This window comes from Ascaphus truei, chromosome 1, assembly GCF_040206685.1.
Source record: "Ascaphus truei isolate aAscTru1 chromosome 1, aAscTru1.hap1, whole genome shotgun sequence".
In the NCBI taxonomy this organism is placed as follows: domain Eukaryota; kingdom Metazoa; phylum Chordata; class Amphibia; order Anura; family Ascaphidae; genus Ascaphus; species Ascaphus truei.
The window spans coordinates 522,397,563-522,418,049 of record NC_134483.1 but is presented as its reverse complement, the minus strand read 5'-3'; the positions used below and the strand labels follow the sequence as shown (position 1 = coordinate 522,418,049).

Sequence of the window (20,487 nt, the reverse complement as noted above, 5' to 3'; positions counted from 1 at the left end):
AATAGTTAAACTTGATGCTTTTTCAACCAGAAGACCAGAGACTGCCGGGTTAAAGGAACAAGACAAAATAAAACACATCTCTGTATGAAAGAATCTCACAGCAGTCTATAAAATCACACAAAGGGAGGTCTGACAATATAAGCAGTAAAATCCATCTCTCTGCATGAATCTATTAGTCATTGTGCAGAAAGAGCATTGAGAAGTGTAATATGACATTTGTGCGCAGTGCTGATTGCAGCTTGGCATTGAGAAAACAACTTTGCAATTGCTACTGCATGAAAAGCCCAGGGAAGTTATATCAGTGCTACTGAAGCACAATATAAAATACAGCACATCACGGGCAGAGCAAATTATATCTCCTTTGTTCAAATAAGTAGAAGTATGGATTTTTGAAAGCATAATGTGCTTATACTGTATGACAATCATCTAGCATTTATTAACAACCAAATCATTTATATTGTGCATCTGTATGAGCAATTCCTAGCACCAGATAACTACAGCAGCATTTAAAATGTGGCTCACATTTACATTCACCTCGTAGCTGTTCATTCAAGTGAACAAATTGAGGGAATTACCATAGACAGATGTAGCAGAACTCATTGTCTCCAGAGCCGTGGCTGTAAAGGCAAAAAGCTGCAGCTCCGATGAGGCAGGTCTGAGGCGACATTGTTGTGTGTGTGTGAGGGAGGTGGGGGGGAGGGGATGGTTCCATGCTTCCGGATGTGACCCCCCAGCGCTAATTCTCTGGCACGGGGGCAGCCATGCAGCTTGCTCCGTGATGGAGACAATAAGTCGCTCCTATTGCAATTTTGGTGGATTACCAGCAGCAATTCACTTCATGATAATGCTAAACAAACACATTTTTTTTGCGCTAGGAACTATAATACAGGCATACCCCGGTTTAAGTACACTCACTTTAAGTACACTCGCGAGTAAGTACATCTCGCTCAATAGGCAAACGGCAGCTCACGCATGCGCCTGTCAGCACGTCCTGAACAGCAATACCGGCTCCCTACATGTACCGAAGCTGTGCGCAAGCGGGGAGACTATAGAGCCTGTTACAAATGCTTTATTTACATCAGTTATGCACGCATATGACGATTGCAGTACAGTACAAGCATCGATAAGTGGGAAAAAGGTAGTGCTTCACTTTAAGTACATTTTCGCTTTACATACATGCTCCGGTCCCATTGCGTACGTTAATGCGGGGTACGCCTGTAATGATCAATTTATTCAAATCAAATATTTGACAGACCTAACCTATTAAACAGTATGCTAACATCCCCTTTTGTCTCCACATAGAATTTACATACTCAAAATATTGAACATATCATTTTACTACTCTGCTTCTTTGCTATTAGAGATGTGTAATCGCTTCACATGCGTTTGCAAACTTTTCACATGATTTTCACCCTTTTTTTTCTGCCAAAAGTTTGCTTCATTGAAAAAGAGGCAATGTGCATTGCATTTTCGCTTATGCTTTCTTTCAAATGCAAATTGCTAAATTCTATAAAAAGGGCTAGCTCACCATGTGCTTGTGCATTTAGGGAGGGAATATCCTTGACCCCCACCAGCATCTTTCTAGTATGAAAAGAAATAGGACTGAAAGGCAGGTTTTACCAACATTCTTAAACAAATCATCTTAATCATCATCATCTTAATCATCATCATCATCATCTTAATCATCATCATCATCATCATCTTCATCATCATCATCATCTTAATCATCATCATCATCATCTTAATCATCATCATCATCATCATCTTAATCATCATCATCTTAATCATCATCATCATCTTAATCATCATCATACTCCTCAGATAGGGACAAACAAATCACCACCACCAGAGTGGGGCAGGATGTCAGAAAATAAGTAGAAGTTACTAGCACCACTCACAGTGGCTTAGCGAAAGTAGACACAAATGCCAAACTAAGCACACATGTTATTGCTAGTGAGTCAGAGATTTAGAGGACTTTGCTGAGGAGGAGGGTTTTCTTTCTGAATGTGGACAGGCGGTAACCTCTGGGTGTGCAAAAGCACCAACAGAATTACTTGTGTGTGATAGTCTCTAAACAAAGTGTGCAGGGAGGAGGATGGAGGATGAACAGTATCTCCATCTTCTATATTAAGACTCCCAGGAGGGAGGAGCGTTGGCTAAGGGAGGGATTGAAGCAAAGGCAGAGATGGAGGAGGTGAACATGGACAGGACAGTTCATATCGTGCGCAACCTGCAGAAGCAGGTTAGGGTAGCGAGTCTCATGACACTAGCAGGTAGAAGCTAATTATGTCATCCTTGTGGGTACAACAACTGTACATGGTGTTGGTAGGTGAACAGAGGTCGACACAAATACAATAAAACACCCATAAAAAATATAAAAAGAGACAGAAGTTTTAGGAGCCAGAGGTTTGTAGAGAGAGGGGAGGGAGCAGCTGTCCTGAGGTTCCCCTCCCCCCCTCCACTGGCACATTGACACACAAGCATACTCCTCCCCTCAGCGGACATGAACAGGCTATTTCCCAATGGCTGCAATGGCAGGATAGAGATAGTGGGAATGGGCTCGTGCTAGCAAAGCATGATGGGGCACACTGTTGACGGCTGCGATGGTGTCTGTCAGGTCAGTCAGCACTGTGCCGAAGCATACGCGCCATATGTTGGATTTTTCTAGGATTTTGCCTGTGGAAGCAGCATGGAAGGTTTTGATTGTGATGATGATATTCAATCACTCTGAGCAGGAAGCAGCATTGGTCATCAGAAATATCAGCACTAGTGCTCCTCATATTAGCAGTCACTATAAAAACAACATTGACATGCCTATGTAGTCTATATTTAGAAGTTAAAAAAAACGACCCCCAGAGAACCCTCATTGTCTGGTACAGAAAGAGCACACACTGTTAAACAACAGCAACCAATGCTATGTCATTTTTTAACTCTTATAATAAGAGTGCATGGCCCTGGAAGTGGCAATGGCAGCACACAATGTTATACAACATATAACTGTTGAGGGAAAGGAGTATGATGATAATACTGATTGTGACGACAATAAAGGTTTAATCCAATGTGGTTACCTCTGATCCATAAATTGGGGTTCCAGCGTGTCAGCGCTTGAGCCCAGGGTTTGTACATGCATAACCTGTAATGTGCAGTAATAAAGTATTTGCTGTGTTTTTATCTTTCCAGGAGTGCCAGCAAGCAGAGATTGCTGTTGTATGGGTTTCACGGGGGTTTTTGCAGAGAAAGTGTTGTCAGAATGTGCCTAGGTAGCCAGGGTCCAGAGTTGCTGGATACCCCAAAAATGTACTCGGGAATCATGAGTGATTCCTGGATACATCTGGGCACATTGTCCCGGCAATACCTCCCCTTGGAAATGCTTTAGAAACTCACCACTAGGGTTTCCCGGCTCCAGCACAGACCAGAAAGGTACAAGGGGGATAGGGATGTGAGGTGTCTCTGAAATAGTCAAGGGGTCCCTAGGTTAATGGGGATACCCAGTAAATGCCCAGGTCCCCCAGAACCGGTATAGGGGTTATGCTCCAACCATACGTATAAGGTTGTGAGGGGATTCTTAGAATCCATACTAAGTCTATGCATTAGTGTGTGGGGAATATGGCTAGTGAAAAGAAAGTGCAGCTTTTTATTCTATTTCCCATACTAGAAAGACATGTTTTTAAAGTGTATATTTTATTAACAAAGTGTGGTAAGTGCATATATGCTTTGTGCACAGTAAATGAGCTGGGACTTTCAGAACCAATGTTCTGACAGGCCACTGGGGCTACCAACTTGGTGCCAGTAAGTCTAACAGGACATCGGAGATGAAAGCCACAGAGGATGTCTGAGGCGTCAAGACCATTTGGGCAGGAGGGAAGAGCTCAAGTCCCACGTCCTGGGATGAATGGAAGTTCTCCGAATTTCCATTTGCCCCACCAGACTTGGAGGAGCCCAACCCAGCATTTGGCTTCTGAATAGCAAGTGGCTGAGGTGGCAACCTTGCACATGCCCTTGGCTGATTCAGCACCCCCGCTTGCCTGACTTCACCAGACCAGCATCGCTCTGATTGGCTGGTTAGGAAACTCCCACGCCTGGATTGGCTGCAGGGTTTTGTGAATGAAACTCAGAAGTATTATAAACCCCTGAGCCAGATTTGTAGATTCTAAGCACCAAGTCCAGCAAGTAAATTCAAGTCCTCTGGTGAGAGGGGAGCGGTGGCGTCTGGAATTGCCGGCTGATTTCAGTTCCAGGACATTTCAGGCTACAGTAGGTGCCTATCAGGGTAATCTTTGGATTTAGAAGCCCCTGCACCTAGGAAAGTCTAGTTATCACCCCGATACCCCCAGTAAGTGTGTCTTTTCTTATGTAGTTTGTGTAACATTGTGTGTCTGCCTTTTCCTGTGAATAAATGTAAAATGTATTTCATTTACCTGTTTTGCTCAATGTATGATCCTGGTAAAAAGTGTAAATGTCTGGTCTCCCGTAACACAGCTGAACACAGTATGTCAGTGATGGCATGGGGAGCAGCAATAGCTCAATTAGGGACAGGGAAGGAAGATATTACGGAGTGGATAAAAGGCTGGACTCAGCAGCTCAGACGAACAGACATCTTGGCTTATATTTATCCCAGAAAACATTATTGTTTACAACAACAGAAAGGAAAAATGACCAATGCACATGTGGTATGTATTGGAAAACGCCACTTTGAGACATGAAAATCCAGTGGATAGCGCTAATACTCTGATGAATGGATGTTATTTGTGCAACTCATTAGCTTTGAGGACACCCATTAATATGACGACAAATAACGTCTGTTCCCAATTTTGGGAATGTCATGTTTTTAGCGCAAAAACAACTGAGCTCTGTGGATCGACGCCTAGTTGCTGGAGGGTAAATTTCAACACTTTCCTCACCCGTTCTCCTGATAACCCCAAATGGACTTTGTCATCTAGCCAGGAGTGTATTCTCAGAGGAGTTGTAGGAGGAGCATTGCCTTATCTCCAGGTTGGTACATCCTCATATGGACTTGGTTATAATGGATTTGGTTATAATGTTTTTCCTGGGTCTTCTGAGAATCTTTTTACATTTTCCTTGTCAAAATGCCCAATAACATATAACTTTTTCCTGAGATCAAAGACATACTGCAATATATTTTTTTTTAGAGAGGCTGTCCCTCACATGATTCCTTTAATAAATCCAAGATACCCCTTCTACCATAAAGAAGGTCAAATGCCAAACCCAGCAGCGGATTGGGGAATGTCTTGCACAGCAAATACCAAATAATGAACTTCATCTCAAGCCCTTTAATCTGTATCCTTAAACTTGTTTGTATTCTTTGTAATATGGTTGAACCTTTCCATGAATCCATCTGTTTGTGGATGGTAGACAGAGGTTCACACGAACTTCACCTTTAACAATTTCAATGCATCTTGCATATGTTTTGACATAATGTTGGTGCCTTGGGCCCATTAGGATCACCTGAGACAGCCCTACTCTGGAAAATAGCTTGATCTGCTTGTTAGCCACCTATTAAGCCATGGCAATTCCTAGAGGAAATACTTTTTGCTACCTATTGGCATAGTCCACCATGAAAATTATGAATTTTTACCCCTTAACTGAGGCATCCAGTGGCCCCACCAGATCCACCCTAGCCTTTCAAAAGATGTACTGACAAAGGGCAAAGGCACCAACAGGATTGTTTTTTGCCCCTTCTGGCTGGTGAGCTCATACTCCTGGGCAATCAACACAGAATTTAGAAATTCCAGGCCAAAAAATCTAGGCCAATATACACCCTGTTGTTTTATCTTTGCCTAGGTATCCACCCCACTGCATTGAATGGGCCAGAATAAAGACAACATTCATACTTTCAGTACAAGCAATTGTTTGACCAACTCCCATGTATGTTTATGCTTATTCAAATGGAATATTAAGTAATTCACCAGCTCAAAGTGGGAAGAAACCTGCACCCCTTCATGGTTTACAATAGTGTCATCACTTTTTACACTTACTCATAAGCTTTAGACAGGATTGGATCCTCTCTTTTGATTTTCAAAAATTCGGGGAGCAGAACTCTGGTAAATGTAATGGAGTTGATTCCACATGGTCTTCCCCCTTTAATAACATGTAGAAATAGTAGGGGAACCCCTGCTGCAGCCTCTTGCGGTGAAAAAATGATATGAATAGGTGCTTGGGTGTAAACTGTAGAATATGAAGGAGAGAAGGAACCCAATATAGCACTCAGGTTCACACTCTGGTGGTGAGTGAATGATTTAAAAACATAATCTTTATTAAACAACAAATATAAAATATTGGTCGAACGACGTACTAAGGGTGGGTTGATCCTAAATAAAGAACACCATATTGGCTCTGGATCAAAATAATTAGTGTGTGCCAGATGATTTTAATAAACCACTGGTACTGAGTTCACACAGTATTCCTGATGCGGACCTGTGTGGTAGGTGATTGTTCCAGGTGTGTCCGGGTAAGTACTGAGATTGCAGGTCACAGAGATATAATATATAAGGTACTTAATGGTAAGCGTGACCTACCTGATAGACATAAAAAACAAATACACTATGTATATCAGTGGTAGTATAGTACAATCAGCTAAGCTCCTCAATGGAGAAGTGTGTGTGCCCCTATCAGTGTCAGAATGACCTAAGGTTAACCCTCTGCGTGCTATACTTCAGGGGTGTGTGGACCTATATATACCAGCGTGGTAGGAGTCAGAGGTAAGTATCCTGACTAAGGTCATAAGGGTCAGTATCCCAATCTGGGAGACGCTGATGATGGGGGGCAGGCTGGTGACTCACAATGAACAGAGTGATTTTTATTGAAGCTACAATGATACTAACTACTCGCCTTGAAAAAGCCCTTCGCGAAACGCGCGCGTCGGCACTCAGTATACACGTGCACGCGCAGATCAGGACTGCCTCCTCATGATTCTCAGAGACCGCGAGTTAATGCGGTAGTCTGCGAGTGCGTTTTAATACAGGACAAAAGTGCCCCGACGGTCACTCTTAGCCTCCTGAAGGTGTTTATAGGGATTGTGTTCCGGCACAACAGTACTGAGGGAACGTACCTTCAGCATACTGCAGCTGGCCTACAGTGTTGGGGTGCTGCATACCATCCGTGAGGTTCCTCAGCTTCAATAAAAATCACTCTGTTCATTGTGAGTCACCAGCCTGCCCCCCATCATCAGCGTCTCCCAGATTGGGATACTGACCCTTATGACCTTAGTCAGGATACTTACCTCTGACTCCTACCACGCTGGTATATATAGGTCCACACACCCCTGAAGTATAGCACGCAGAGGGTTAACCTTAGGTCATTCTGACACTGATAGGGGCACACACACTTCTCCATTGAGGAGCTTAGCTGATTGTACTATACTACCACTGATATACATAGTGTATTTGTTTTTTATGTCTATCAGGTAGGTCACGCTTACCATTAAGTACCTTATATATTATATCTCTGTGACCTGCAATCTCAGTACTTACCCGGACACACCTGGAATAATCACCTACCACACAGGTCCGCATCAGGAATACTGTGTGAACTCAGTACCAGTGGTTTATTAAAATCATCTGGCACACACTAATTATTTTGATCCAGAGCCAATATGGTGTTCTTTATTTAGGATCAACCCACCCTTAGTACGTCGTTCGACCAATATTTTATATTTGTTGTTTAATAAAGATTATGTTTTTAAATCATTCACTCACCACAAGAGTGTGAACCTGAGTGCTATATTGGGTTCCTTCTCTCCTTCATATTCTACCCTTTAATAACATGTATTTTTGCAGGGGCATTACCTTTTTACCATCCCTTGATAACCAATCCAGTTTCTCAGATCACCTATGTTTTTAGAGTTCTTCAGCCAGACCCAGACTCTTTGTGGGTATCCACCGGACAGATCCTTCTACCAAGCAATCACATTTGACAAAGTCTGACTTAATCAGATCCCGTGATACCAAATTCCACCCAGTCTATTTGACCCTGGACAGTTTGTCTATTAATGAGGATTGTGACCTGTACCTGGTTTGGGTTACCTTTCTTGGAAGCAGAGGTGATAACATGTGCAAGTGCACACTCCATCTGTGAACAATTCCTGTTCTTATGCTTGGTGTTTCCAGATTTGACAGGGATTCAGTTCCCCAGGTGTTTCTGCACAGTATGTTCCTGGACAGGCATGGGAAAGAATGAATAGTACTTAAACCAGCTTCTAGTGCCCCCCACCCCCTTTCCCTCAACCGTCCTTTTCATCAAGTCATCCTCGCTTTTCTCCCCTTTTTGGGGGCTCTCCAATGTGGATATGGGTTTTTCTTCTTGGGTTGGCCCAGATGGGAAAAGAGCCTTAGCGGCCAAATCATTTACGATAAGGCTAATTCTCACAAATAGATACCACTTGGCCCTGGACACACCAGTGAATAGAAGAGTGAAGTACCTGGATATGTTGCTCCAATTTATTAGGCATTATGATCACAGACTACAACCACTTACTGGATCACAGACTACAACCACTTACTGCAGTAGTCTGAAATGTTGCACTAATACCCAAGGTTGGACCCATTGGTATATTGTTTGGACTGGAACTGCTGTCTGTAGGCCTCTGAAGTTATCACCAGATGATCCAGTATGGCGGACTTCATCTCCGGGTAGTTTTGAGTCTGCTCCTAGCTTAGTACGCAATGGGCCTCACCAATTCAGAGAGTGGCTATCATTGTAGCTCACTGGTCCGCTGTATACTTCTGTGCAGATGTTGATGGCCCTATAGCGTCTATGTATAATAGGTGGTTTGTAACAGCTGCTGCTGTCACTGCTCCCCATGTTGCTGTGAGACCAGGGTTTCCAGGTGTTGCTGAACCGTCTCTTGGGTCTTCTGCTGCTATTACAGTATCTGAAACTGCTGTTGCTGTCATAGTAAGGTATGTTGTTGCGGCAAAAAAATGTTTCCACAACACTTCAGATATATTTAAATTGAAAGGACAAAACAGTTCTTCAGCAGGAGGACAGTTTCACAGATTGAATAGGGGACCTGATTATTAACATCTATTAGAATATTATAAATGACTGCATATGAAAAATTTGTAGCTGAACTTTTGTAGACCCCTCCCTACCCATGGGTTTCTTACAAAGTGATATGACCATGTATTTGGGTGTCTGATCTAGATGTTCATAGTGGTCTTCTCACTGTGTGTAACCTTTTTTTACAAATGACCCAGACTGCTCCTACTTTGATGCTCAAAGGTTATTTGTAGAATTTACTACCTGTACTGTGCATTGCTTCCCCTCTTCCCTCCCCTTTTTATCTTTCTTTTTTTGCCCTCTCTTTATTTTGTGTCCCATCACTATGTTTAAGACTCCTTTGTAAATGATAACTTTACTTTCTAACACTTGCATTAGAAATGGATTTGAGCACTTCTGAAACTCGCAATGCTCTTGTTACATCAGTCAGTCATTAAACAGTATCAGCTTCATCCTACATTTGTGTTTATTTTCGGAGAAACCGCTTTTAATGCCACTTTACTACTTTGACTCCATCCTTTACAATGCAGTTGCAACAACAAAAAAAGAAAAGTTTATAAATACTGTGAAAATAATAGCTGCTACAAATTCTGCCCTTATTATCAAGGGTAGCATAAGTATATACAGTGTAGTTTGGCTTGTGGCACACAAAAACGAATAGATACCGTATTACAACTGCAAGGGGAATAAAATGTAAATATTCTTACCTAAAAGGCATGACCAAACAGGCAACAAGGAGATCTGCCATGGCTAATGACATAATAAACATGTAAGTTACAGTTCTCAGTCTCTTTTCTACTGCGGGGCAGATAAAAACCACTGTATTTCCCAAAAATGTGACCAAATCAATAACCGTTAGTAACAATCCAACCACCACCTGCTGGGGAGCAATTTCTGCCTCTGACTTGTTCCCTTCTCTTCTTAGCAACGAGGAGGCGTAGGAAAGATTGGAGAGGAAAGACACATTTTTGTCCATCAGCATTTTCTTTCCGTTATAACCTGAAATACAACAACACAAAATGTTGCATTTGTTTCCTTGTGCAAAATAAAATAAATAACAGTCGCTCATAAATATAAGATACAATGTATAAGGTGAGACCTTTTAGCAAAACCAACATTAGAGTTTTGCTTTTACTGAACTGCTTTAAGTGTTTACATTAACTTTTGTTTGAGAATAAATACAAACAAAAAAAAAATAACATTCATAAAATAAAGCAATGAAATACTAAAATGAATAAAACAGAGCTAACTGAAAAACGGATAAATAATCATTCATACAGTACTAATACTGTAGTTGATAAAAACTGCATGCTGAAATATTCTATTAACTACAGATATTGTACTCCCACCAGCCAATCATCAGCTGATTTCCTGTGCAAATGCTAACAGTTAAGAATCAACCAATGAAATACTACGGGGCCTACCCTATGAAACTTCATAAAAAAGACGGTCTCGTGGTCCCAGTACGCGCGCGGACCTTGTGCGGCCTGATCCCCCATCCGTGGACTCAGACCCCGCCCCCCCGCTCTGTCGCACAACGGGTGCGTTCATCCAGCCTCCCTGCTGACGCACAGTCCAAGCCCCGCCCCCACTCTGGTGATGGACATGACTGGCGTGGGAGTGACGCGCGCTCTCAGCTCCGCCCTCTGACTTCCATGAAACGCGCGGGTCGGCGCGCGATTGTTCCCGCCCCCTCTTGCTCTAAGGTTACTCAGAACCGGCGATGGAGTGACGCTCGCTCCAGGCCCCGCCCACTGACCCCCGTGACGCGCGTAGGTCGGCACGTGAGCAGTTCCGCCCTCATCCCAGATTAGGCTGCATCATAGGTCACACCTGTGTGCACCAGCAGCCTATCGGTGCTTACTTCCTGGTTCCGCCCTGGCTGCCTATTGGAGGTGCTGATCACACCTTGGGGGTGGGTTCTTTGGGGACACTCAGGGGTTAAGTGACAAAGGGACTGGGTCGGTACATTGGACACGGTGTGGGCATACACGGTGGTGGGTCAATGCTTATACTGAGGGAAAGGGTTATGGTTAACCGTGTTGATTATTATTCGTGTGTATTATGCGTAACACCTGCAGTAAAGGTTATCAAGTTAATCTAAGAGCTGTTGTTACTGTTTCCTGTCTGGGGTTATCTCATAGTATTGGGATCCTGGGCAGGTGGAGGCGCTGCCAATTAATAAATTCATTGCCCCAGGCTCCCAGTGGCAGAGGCTCAGAGCTCTGTAAGCCTACAGGTATACGCAACACTAGTAGACCTGTCTTGGTAAAAGGGAAAGAGGGCTACATTTTAAATAAATGCTCACTTGATTTAATCATTTTAGTCATTGATCAAGCTACAAAAGAAATAACGAAAATTAAGAAAGAGATTTCTGTTCTTGAGACCAAACACGCACAAACACTCGCAGGGGACACTGATACTGATCTGACAGACAAGATCCAGGTAGCCGTTGATCTCTACAGGGAGAGTCTAATTAAATATAAGAGGGAGAAGCTTAAACAAGTAAACACAGTAGACTACAAAGAACGCAAGGTTTATAAATGGCTATTGGGCATAGGAGACCCTACATCTGGGAGGCCAGGACAAAGGAGGAACTACACATGGCACAGACGGGCGGCGGCGACGGTTGGCAGTGCTTACAACACCAGCGATACGGATCACTTGGATGGTCTAGACACTACCTCTACAGTCGCTTTTTAAGGCCCCGGGGCGGCACACCACCAGAAGCCACCATTACCGGCCCGCAGCGGTGGCGACCAATCAGGAGAGGTGGTGGGGGCCCCAAGATATCCCTCAAGGGAGTCAAAAAACAGGGGCACTCAGAGAGGTCGGCTACAGAGGAAGTGATCTTTAACATCTCTGGACATACACTCTCAGCAGCAGAAAGGAGTATCCTCAACAAAGTGTTAACCTTTGTGCCAACACATACGGTGGATCCTTTTGAGTGGGAGGTGGATTTATACCGGCTTAATCGGCGGTTACGACTGAAGGACTTCTTCACTAGGAGCATGGAGGACACTCGGATTCCAACTGATGATGTCAACATTAAACAGACATTTAAACAGGTCAGTACCTTTGACCCACAGGTTCACAACTCTAGCATTGCTACCTTCATCAATTTAGTTGAAGCAGACACCAAGGGACGGATCAAGAACTACAAGAGAAGTTTCTCTAACATAAACACCGGATGAGCAACAGGCTCTAAAACTATTACGTGACAACAGGAACATCATAATTAGAGCTGCAGACAAGTGGGGAGGTATTGTCGATATCGACTACGTACAATACCGTACAGAGGTCATGAGACAACTTGGCGTGGAGCAGCATTATAGACTATTGAATGGTATCCTACTTGTGGATACAAGAGGGAGATTGACTCTGTGATACAGTTGGGAGTGGACAACAGGTGGATCACGGAAGAGACAGGGAAATTCTTACAACAGCAATATCCGATTATTCCGGTTTTGTACACACTACCGAAGATACACAAGTCACTTACACAGCCCCCTGGGAGACCCATCATATCGGCCAGGGGTTCCCTGTGTTATCCCCTCTCGCAATACATCGACTTCTACCTACAGCCTATGACAGTTAGGATGTCTAGCTACATCAAAGACACCACTGACTTTATTAACAGGCTACTGGATGTGAGGGCTGACTTGACCAATATTCTACTAGTCACAATGGATGTGTCTAGTCTCTACACTAATATTGCTCATAATGAGGGGATGGAGGCCATTACTGATCAACTGAAGAAGAATGAAGATCACTCTGGACCACCGGTGGAGTTTCTGCTACTTTTGCTTGAAATTGTGCTCCATAAAAACTATTTCAAGTTTAAAACAAACTTTTACCTTCAACTCATGGGCACTGCGATGGAGTCTAATATGGCCCCATCGTATGCGAATCTTTTTATGGACCAATATGAACAGACACACATTTTGAATGATTCACCTCTAGCGCATCATATTATCAAGTACATGAGATATATTGATGATATCTTTATGCTGTGGGATGGCACTGAGATGGAACTTCTGTTGTTCCTGGAGTATTTAAACAGTATTCCGTCCAATTTCCGATTTACCATGACACATTCCAATAACGAAGTGGTCTTCCTGGATACGGTAGTCTATAAGGAAGATGATCGCTTACTGACGAAGATCCATCAGAAAACAACAGATAAGAATACTCTACTTCGGGCCAACAGCCATCATCCGACATCGTTAAAGAAGGGGTTACCATATTCCCAGTTTTTGAGGGTACGGAGAGTTATGAGTAATGCAGCAGAATGCGAAAAGGCGCTGCATTGTATGGCACTTCGTTTCCTGGATAGGGGTTACGACAAGAGGGAGATCCAAAATGCACTCAACAAAGCCAAGGTGATACCCCGTGAACAACTTTTGACATCTACCAAGAAAACCTCAAACTCGGACATGTTCAATGTGGCCAGCACTTATGGCACTGCCTCTGGATTGATCAAATCAAGTTTACAGAGGCATTGGCATATACTTACCAACGATAAAAAAATTGGGCCATACTTTAACAAACCACCACTGTTTTGCTACAGACATGGGCGGAATATTGGTGATTCTCTTTTACAATCTGACCCTGTGACCAAATATACAAATACGACCAACTGGCTTACGAGGACTCCGGGAGTCTACAAATGCCATGGGTGCACGAATTTCCAACATACTGTATGATCTTGGGCAAAAAATACACGCATCCCCACAGTGGCAAAGCCATCCAAATCAAGGACTTCCTCAACTGCGAGAGCCGCTTCGTGGTTTATTTCATCCGTTGCCCATGTGGGTTGTACTATGTGGGCAAAACCACACGGATGTTAAAGGAGAGAATATGCCTACACAGATCATCAATCCGGAAAGCACTGCTTGAGCTAAATGAGAATGATGATCATAAACTACAGCCTGTGGCAAGACATTTCAAAACATGGAAACATAGTCTTGCCACAATTCGATGCATGCCCATTCTCCAAGCCCATGCGCCACCACGCGGGGGGCGACAGGGGCAAGCTTTTGCTCCAGCTGGAAACAAGACTCATCTTTGAGTTGAACCCAATCGCCCCGAGAGGGCATAATGAAGACTTCAAACTTGGTTGTTTTCTATGATCTTTATTTCATACATCGCAATATGTATTCATTGTGTTTACCTCTCCCTGATGTCTGACCCCAGCAGTCTTTTCCTTTATGTATCCCCTGTCTCTTCCCTGTTGTGGTTTTGTTTGTCTTCCCTCCCCCCACCCTCCCCCCTACTGTCCAGCTGTGTGTTTACATCATTAGTATTTAACACTATTAACATGTACCATCATTCTGATGGTTACATATGGTACCTTTAGTCAGTTCATTTGCTTGTTGACCCTTTCGATTACATGCTATTTTTAACTTATTAGCCTGTGATTACATGAAATTCTTGCTTTTATTTCCTTTTCCCCTCAATCACGTTTGTTCCCCACTTCTCTATTTTTTAGATTACCCATTGATATTCATCCCATTGCTGTCTATATGAGCGCTGCAATATTGCTAAAGACGTTCCCTTCCTGCTGTTGGATCGTTGCCTAGTTTTGCTGACAGATGTGTTTTGCAAGGAGAATATTGTGTCGCCTGGCAATGTGGGGTGCCTTCCTGCTCTTTGCTCTGACTGGCCGGGCTGCGCATACGCTCCAATTGCCGCTGTGAAGTATCCTCCAAAGCACTTTGGTGCCGTGATTCACGCAGCGCATTGCCAAGGCAACACAGGACGTGACCCAACGGCACTCCAAGTGGCCACCAGCAGCAAGAGCATGTACACTGTTTGATGCTTGCTTCCACACAGCTGATCTTATGACGGCTGCAATGCGACTGCTGACACTATGGGATTGATCATGGGACTAATTAGCTATCCAGATTGCTCTCACTTGGTGTGTGTTTAGGTATATAAGGTATCCACTGGCAGTGTTCGCTAGCACTACCCTGAGGAAGGTCCTACAAGGACCGAAACGTTGGTCTTGTTTGTGCTGTACCATCTGAATACAGTTTTTTTTGTTGCCATTTATCCTTGAGTGCTGTCCTTTGTCTTCCCTTGCTAGGGATGACTGCTTTCTCTGTTTATTTCTATAGGACAGGGCCCCATACAATTTCACTTTGATGGGAGTGCCAGCTGCCCCTCTGTTTTATTGTGTATATATATATATATATATATATATATACAGCTCAATCCCGTTATAGCACGATCCGCTATAACGCGGATCCACTTATAACGCGGTGTGATTGTGGACCCCGAATATTTTATAAAATGTTTTTTTTTTGGGATCGGGCTGCTGGGGGAAGTGCTGGGGGGATCATGGTGGGGATCGGGCTGCTGGGAGAAGTGCTGGGGCTGCTGGGGATGCTGGGGGGATCGTGGTGGGGATCGGGCTGCTGGGGGAAGTGCTGGGGCTGCTGGGGGATCGTGGTGGGGATCGGGCTGCTGGGGAAAGTGCTAGGGCTGCTGGGACTTCTGGGGGATCGTGGTGGGGATCGGTCTGCTGGGGAAGTGCTGGGGCTGCTGGGGTATCATGGTGGGGATCGGAATGCTGGGGGAAGTGCTGGGGCTGCAGGGGCTGCTGGGGGATCGTGGTGGGGATCGTTCTTCTGGGGGAAGTGCTGGGGCTGCTGGGGGGATCGTGGTGGGGATTGGGCTGCTGGGGGAAGTGCTGGGGGAAGTGCAGGGGCTGCAGGGGCTGCAGGGGGGATCGTGGTGGGGATTGTTCTTCTGGGGGAAGTGCTGGGGCTGCTGGGGGGATCATGGTGGGGATCGGGCTACTGGGGGAATTTCTGGGGCTGCTGGGGGGATCGTGGTGGGGATCGGGCTGCTTGGGCTGCCGGCGCCTCACTCCTGTCTCCTCCCTCCTCCTTCCGATCGGGTGCACGCGGCCATTTTTTTAAAAATTAGCGCGAACCTGGTTATAACGCGGTCGGATCAGGTAGCCCCCGAATACCGCGTTATAACGGGGTTCAGCTGTATATATATATGTGTGTACAGTGCTTAGATTACAGACAAAAAGGATTACAAGAGCATACAATTACAATAAATGCAGAACAGTTTCTCAAAATAAAAAGGATATAACATGAAAGAAAACCCATTAAAACCATTACCATATGTCATATGTTTTCCCCTAAAGAGGTCACTGGTGCAGGAGATGAGATATCACATGTTTGATCCAAAACATTCCTCTGTTGAAATCTGATTTTTCATAATCTTTTCCCATACTTCAAGTACAATTTTTCCCATTGCAACAACATAAGCCCATCCCTGTCATACAGTAGATTGACAGTTTTATGACCGAGAGACAAAAAAACTTGAGTGGACTATCCTTAATAGGCCCCACCAATTAAGTCCCTTTGAAGCTCAGCACCAAACCACGAAGAGTTCTGGCCTGTTACAAACCCAATATAGTGTATTTTTAAACTCAGACTTTAGCTCATTAACCCCCGAAGCACCAAAGAGATTAAAATACCTAATATCTCTGATATTATCATGAGAATGATGATGACAATTACAATGGCGATGATGAGAGACCACAAAGTTAACTTTCACAGGATTTGCATTTTTTAATTTGATTTTCCACATTTTTATACATTTCGCCTTCAAATATTATTTTTATATGGTTACATAAAGATTATCTGTATATTCCATTTAGTATTAGGTGCAGAAAGGAAAAAGAATGAAACATTTCCATTAAAATGTCCAGTTGATTAAAGCGTTTCATTGCGCTGCACGAAGAAAAGATAAAGAAAAAAGTCAGCCACATTAAAAAAGCTATTCCGACTGGCCAGTTCTTCTTATGATTAATTGTATAGTAACCCTTCTTAAAGTGTAGTGTATCTTCAAATCTTGTTACCATCAACTTTCAGTTAATGAGCTTTATTTATAGAAAGCTAATTATCTGATAAGATTTTTTCCAGATGAGTCACATAAATTGCACATATTTTAAAGTGCATCTAGTGAGCTGCACTAGTTGCTTTACATGAATGCTCGCATAAAACATACTTATCCCTTTAAAGAAGCATGTTTTTTTTTATAGCATGTAAAAATTTGGAATTCATTAATCATGGAGACTGTGATGGCAGATACAATAGATTTGCTAAAAAAAAGGTTGGACATCTGTAGCAGGGTATGTCGTTCTGCCTATCTTTCCCCGCCCTGTTATGTAAGTCCTGCTAGCTGCAGGCTATAAGGGGTTAATTTTATGGGTTTGTGCCCCAACCATGTTCCTCTATGATGGACAGGAGTAAGGTGGTGACTCATGGCCTGTTTAAGCCTATCAGGGATAGGTATAGACCATGGGCCCGCACCTTCTGTCTTAAATAGGGGAATGCCAAATTTAGAGTCAGTCCTTTTCCTGCTCTGGAGGAGAGAGGAAGCAGTAGAGCTATCAGACTCTTCCCATGGTGGGATGAGTGTGCTCGCCCCCAGCCGTTGGGTTGGGGGAACATCTGATTCAGCCCCAGATGCCCTATACTACCATGGGCAAAGCACTGAGACCTTGCATCGCTATAAGAAGATCTGCAGTGGATGTCCCCAATAAAGACCCTGTTCATAATATACCTCTGTCTGAGTATCAGTCCTTGGGCAGAGGAAGAAAAAGTGCAATAGTGGGGGCTGACATCCGAACACCCTGGAGCCAACTACTGCTGGAGGCGCTAAGCACCAGGAGAAGAGCTCAGAGAAGAACCCAAGCCTGTCCTGATCTCCCACCATCGTATATCAGACTCAGCTCTCCTGACCCTAGCAGGTATTTACACCACACACTACTGTAGGTAGCATAGGCTGTGTATCTCCCAGAGGGTGGGGGAAACAGTGCTACACATCTTTTTAGAAAGGAAAGGTATGCAGGAATATACCAAATAAGTAAACATGGGAAGGATGTTGATCCAGGGAGTAACCTGATTGCCAAATATTGGAGTCAGGAAAGCATTTATTTTTCCCTGTATGAGATATCATTGGATGATATGTCCCTGGTGTTCTTGGTTTGCCTTCCTCTGGATCAATATACTGTAAGTATAGATATAGGATAAAGTATCTGTAATCTAAATTTAGCATAGGTTGAACTTGATGGACGCATATCTTTTTTCAACCTCATCTTCTATGTAACTATGTTTAGCCCTTGCACTGAATAATCTAGCTTCCTGATGGTGGTGTAAGGAAGGGTTACATCTTCGATCGGTCAAAGACAATGACTTGGCGATGAAAATCTTTTGTTTAAAGTGGAAGAAAAATGACTAAATGTCCAACATACGAAACCTGAGGAAAACCTGCACGGTTTATTATTTAGCCAACACATTGTGGCCATGAAGTTTGTTCCCGTATAGTATAGATCATGCTTTTCTGGTGCAGGATAAAATCAATAAAGGCAACTGATCTAAAAGTGACACTAACATTATTCCAGATTTTCTGTCTGACCCTTTCCATCGTGTAAGATAACCCATCTGGGGACCATTTGGTTGAGTTCAAAACTGTGAAGCTTAAAGTTGCTCTACATTGAAAGACTAACTCACTGCTCTGATAGGATTTACTTCTATTATCACGGTACTGGGTGAGAATCTTTTGGTTCCTGAGACCAAAACTTCCGTATTACTTCTTTAGTTCCAGAGGACAGGCTTTATTGTGCTACCCTAAAGCACCTCACTTGGCGTTCAGGTTTTTTCACTCACTTCTGAAACCCAACTTCAGAAAAGATCCTGCACCTCCCTTGGCATAGTTTGCAGCTTTATGTTGCAGACCAAGCAATATCCTACATGTACAGTATGTTTTATTTTTAATAAATCTGTACTATGAGAAAATACTTGTAGATTTTTTTTAAACAACTCTGAATGACATTTTTAATGTATTATAATGAAAAAGCATTTTTTTGTTTCTATAGCAACCATTTACAAAGTTACATCCCCTTCCTCTTCTGAAATAGGCTCTGGCACCCCCTTTGAGCTCTGCCCTCTCTCTAGCAGTGCACTAATTTTATCTAGTGACTGCCTGGTCACATGATCTTCCCCACAGAACTCTGCATGTTTGAGCCTCTTCTGCGGCACTGACAGCCATTTAGTGAACCCCCTAGCCGAAACTTCGCTGATCAATCACAGGAGAACGGATTGATTGACAACTTAGCCAATTACTTATTATTGGGTGGATTGTATTGATGCTCATACAGGTATTAAAAAACAGCAGCTTGGACTGCTGCTTTAAGGATAATCCACAAAACAAATAGGAGAATACAGACAAATGTTTTTTAAAAACATGCACGCTTTAAATCTACTCTCTCACGGTTTCATATGAATGTAATTGCTAGAACGTGATTTACTGCAAAGATAATACTGTGGGTATGCTCTGCGCTTTGATTTTTGGTGTAATTTTTGTGAAGATATGTACATACAGAAGCAGCGGCCGTTATTGAAACACTTCACGCGGTGTATACCTCGGAATACCCATGTCATGGCGTGGGGTTTCTTCCAACCTTCCCGCCTTTAGACGCGAGTGCAGAAAATGGCATTTTAGTGTTCTGGTTTTTAAACACATGAAATTGACACAGTAGCACAGTACTGTACACATTACAATTCATTCATTTAATTTAATTGCACACAATCTATGAAATTCAAACAAAGCAACCGCGATAAACACGTGTGCCTGGGGCGATTGGCGGCATTAATGCCGTGTGGAGTACAGCAGCGCACATGATTTGTTTGAATACGAACGCCGTTGAAAACGGCGCCGTGATTTGTTCGAATAACGGCTGCTGCATCTGTACAGTATATGATTCGTACTGTTTTATTAGTTTTTCTAGATGATAGAGGTCTCTGTTTGAAATGCAAATAGCATCTTCGAATGATAGTATAGATTTGTTCTCACAATATTCGAGGGATTTCACATTTCTTATGAATAGAATTTATGATAAAGTTGGGTATCGCTAATGTTGAATGTTGAAATTAAAGGTAATAATTTAATTTATCACAGTTTCCCATGTCAAGAAAAGAGATCATAGCTGGAGTTATATTTAATTGGAAAGCATAAGCTTCCATTGCTTCTGATTGTACCATTTCTATTAATATCTTATTAGATCTTGACATTTTCATCTAAAGTATAAAGAATCAAGCACTACAACGATTGCTTATAATCTATTTTGTATGGAAGTAACACATCTGATATCTCATATCCATTGATTTAAGTTTCTTTGCTTTCTCTATACAAAGATGCAATCTCCATTGAGCGTGGAGTCTTCCTTAGGGTAGATTCACTAAAGTTCGATTTAGCTGCGTTAACATCTGGAATTATTAAGAAATGGGATTACTGAAGTATTTTGTAGAATTACCACTGTATTCACTAGGAATGATTTTATTCATTAATGGCTAGCGATAGAGATAACGATCTTACTTGCATATACGAAAATTGTGTTAACTCAGCATTGAACAGTTCTGGTGATACAAATAAGTAATAATT

General features: G+C 43.0%; 1 protein-coding gene across 1 annotated transcript in view; it reads right to left on the bottom strand.

The window, feature by feature from the left end:
- The window catches only part of LOC142466676 (histamine H2 receptor-like), a 113,588-nt gene that overhangs the window by 62,043 nt on the left and 31,058 nt on the right, over nt 1-20,487 (bottom strand). Inside the window, exon 2 of the mRNA XM_075571960.1 lies at nt 9,726-10,017. Within this exon, the coding sequence (XP_075428075.1) occupies nt 9,726-10,000 (275 nt within the window). The 5' untranslated portion in view covers nt 10,001-10,017. The remainder of the gene's footprint in view (nt 1-9,725; nt 10,018-20,487) is intronic.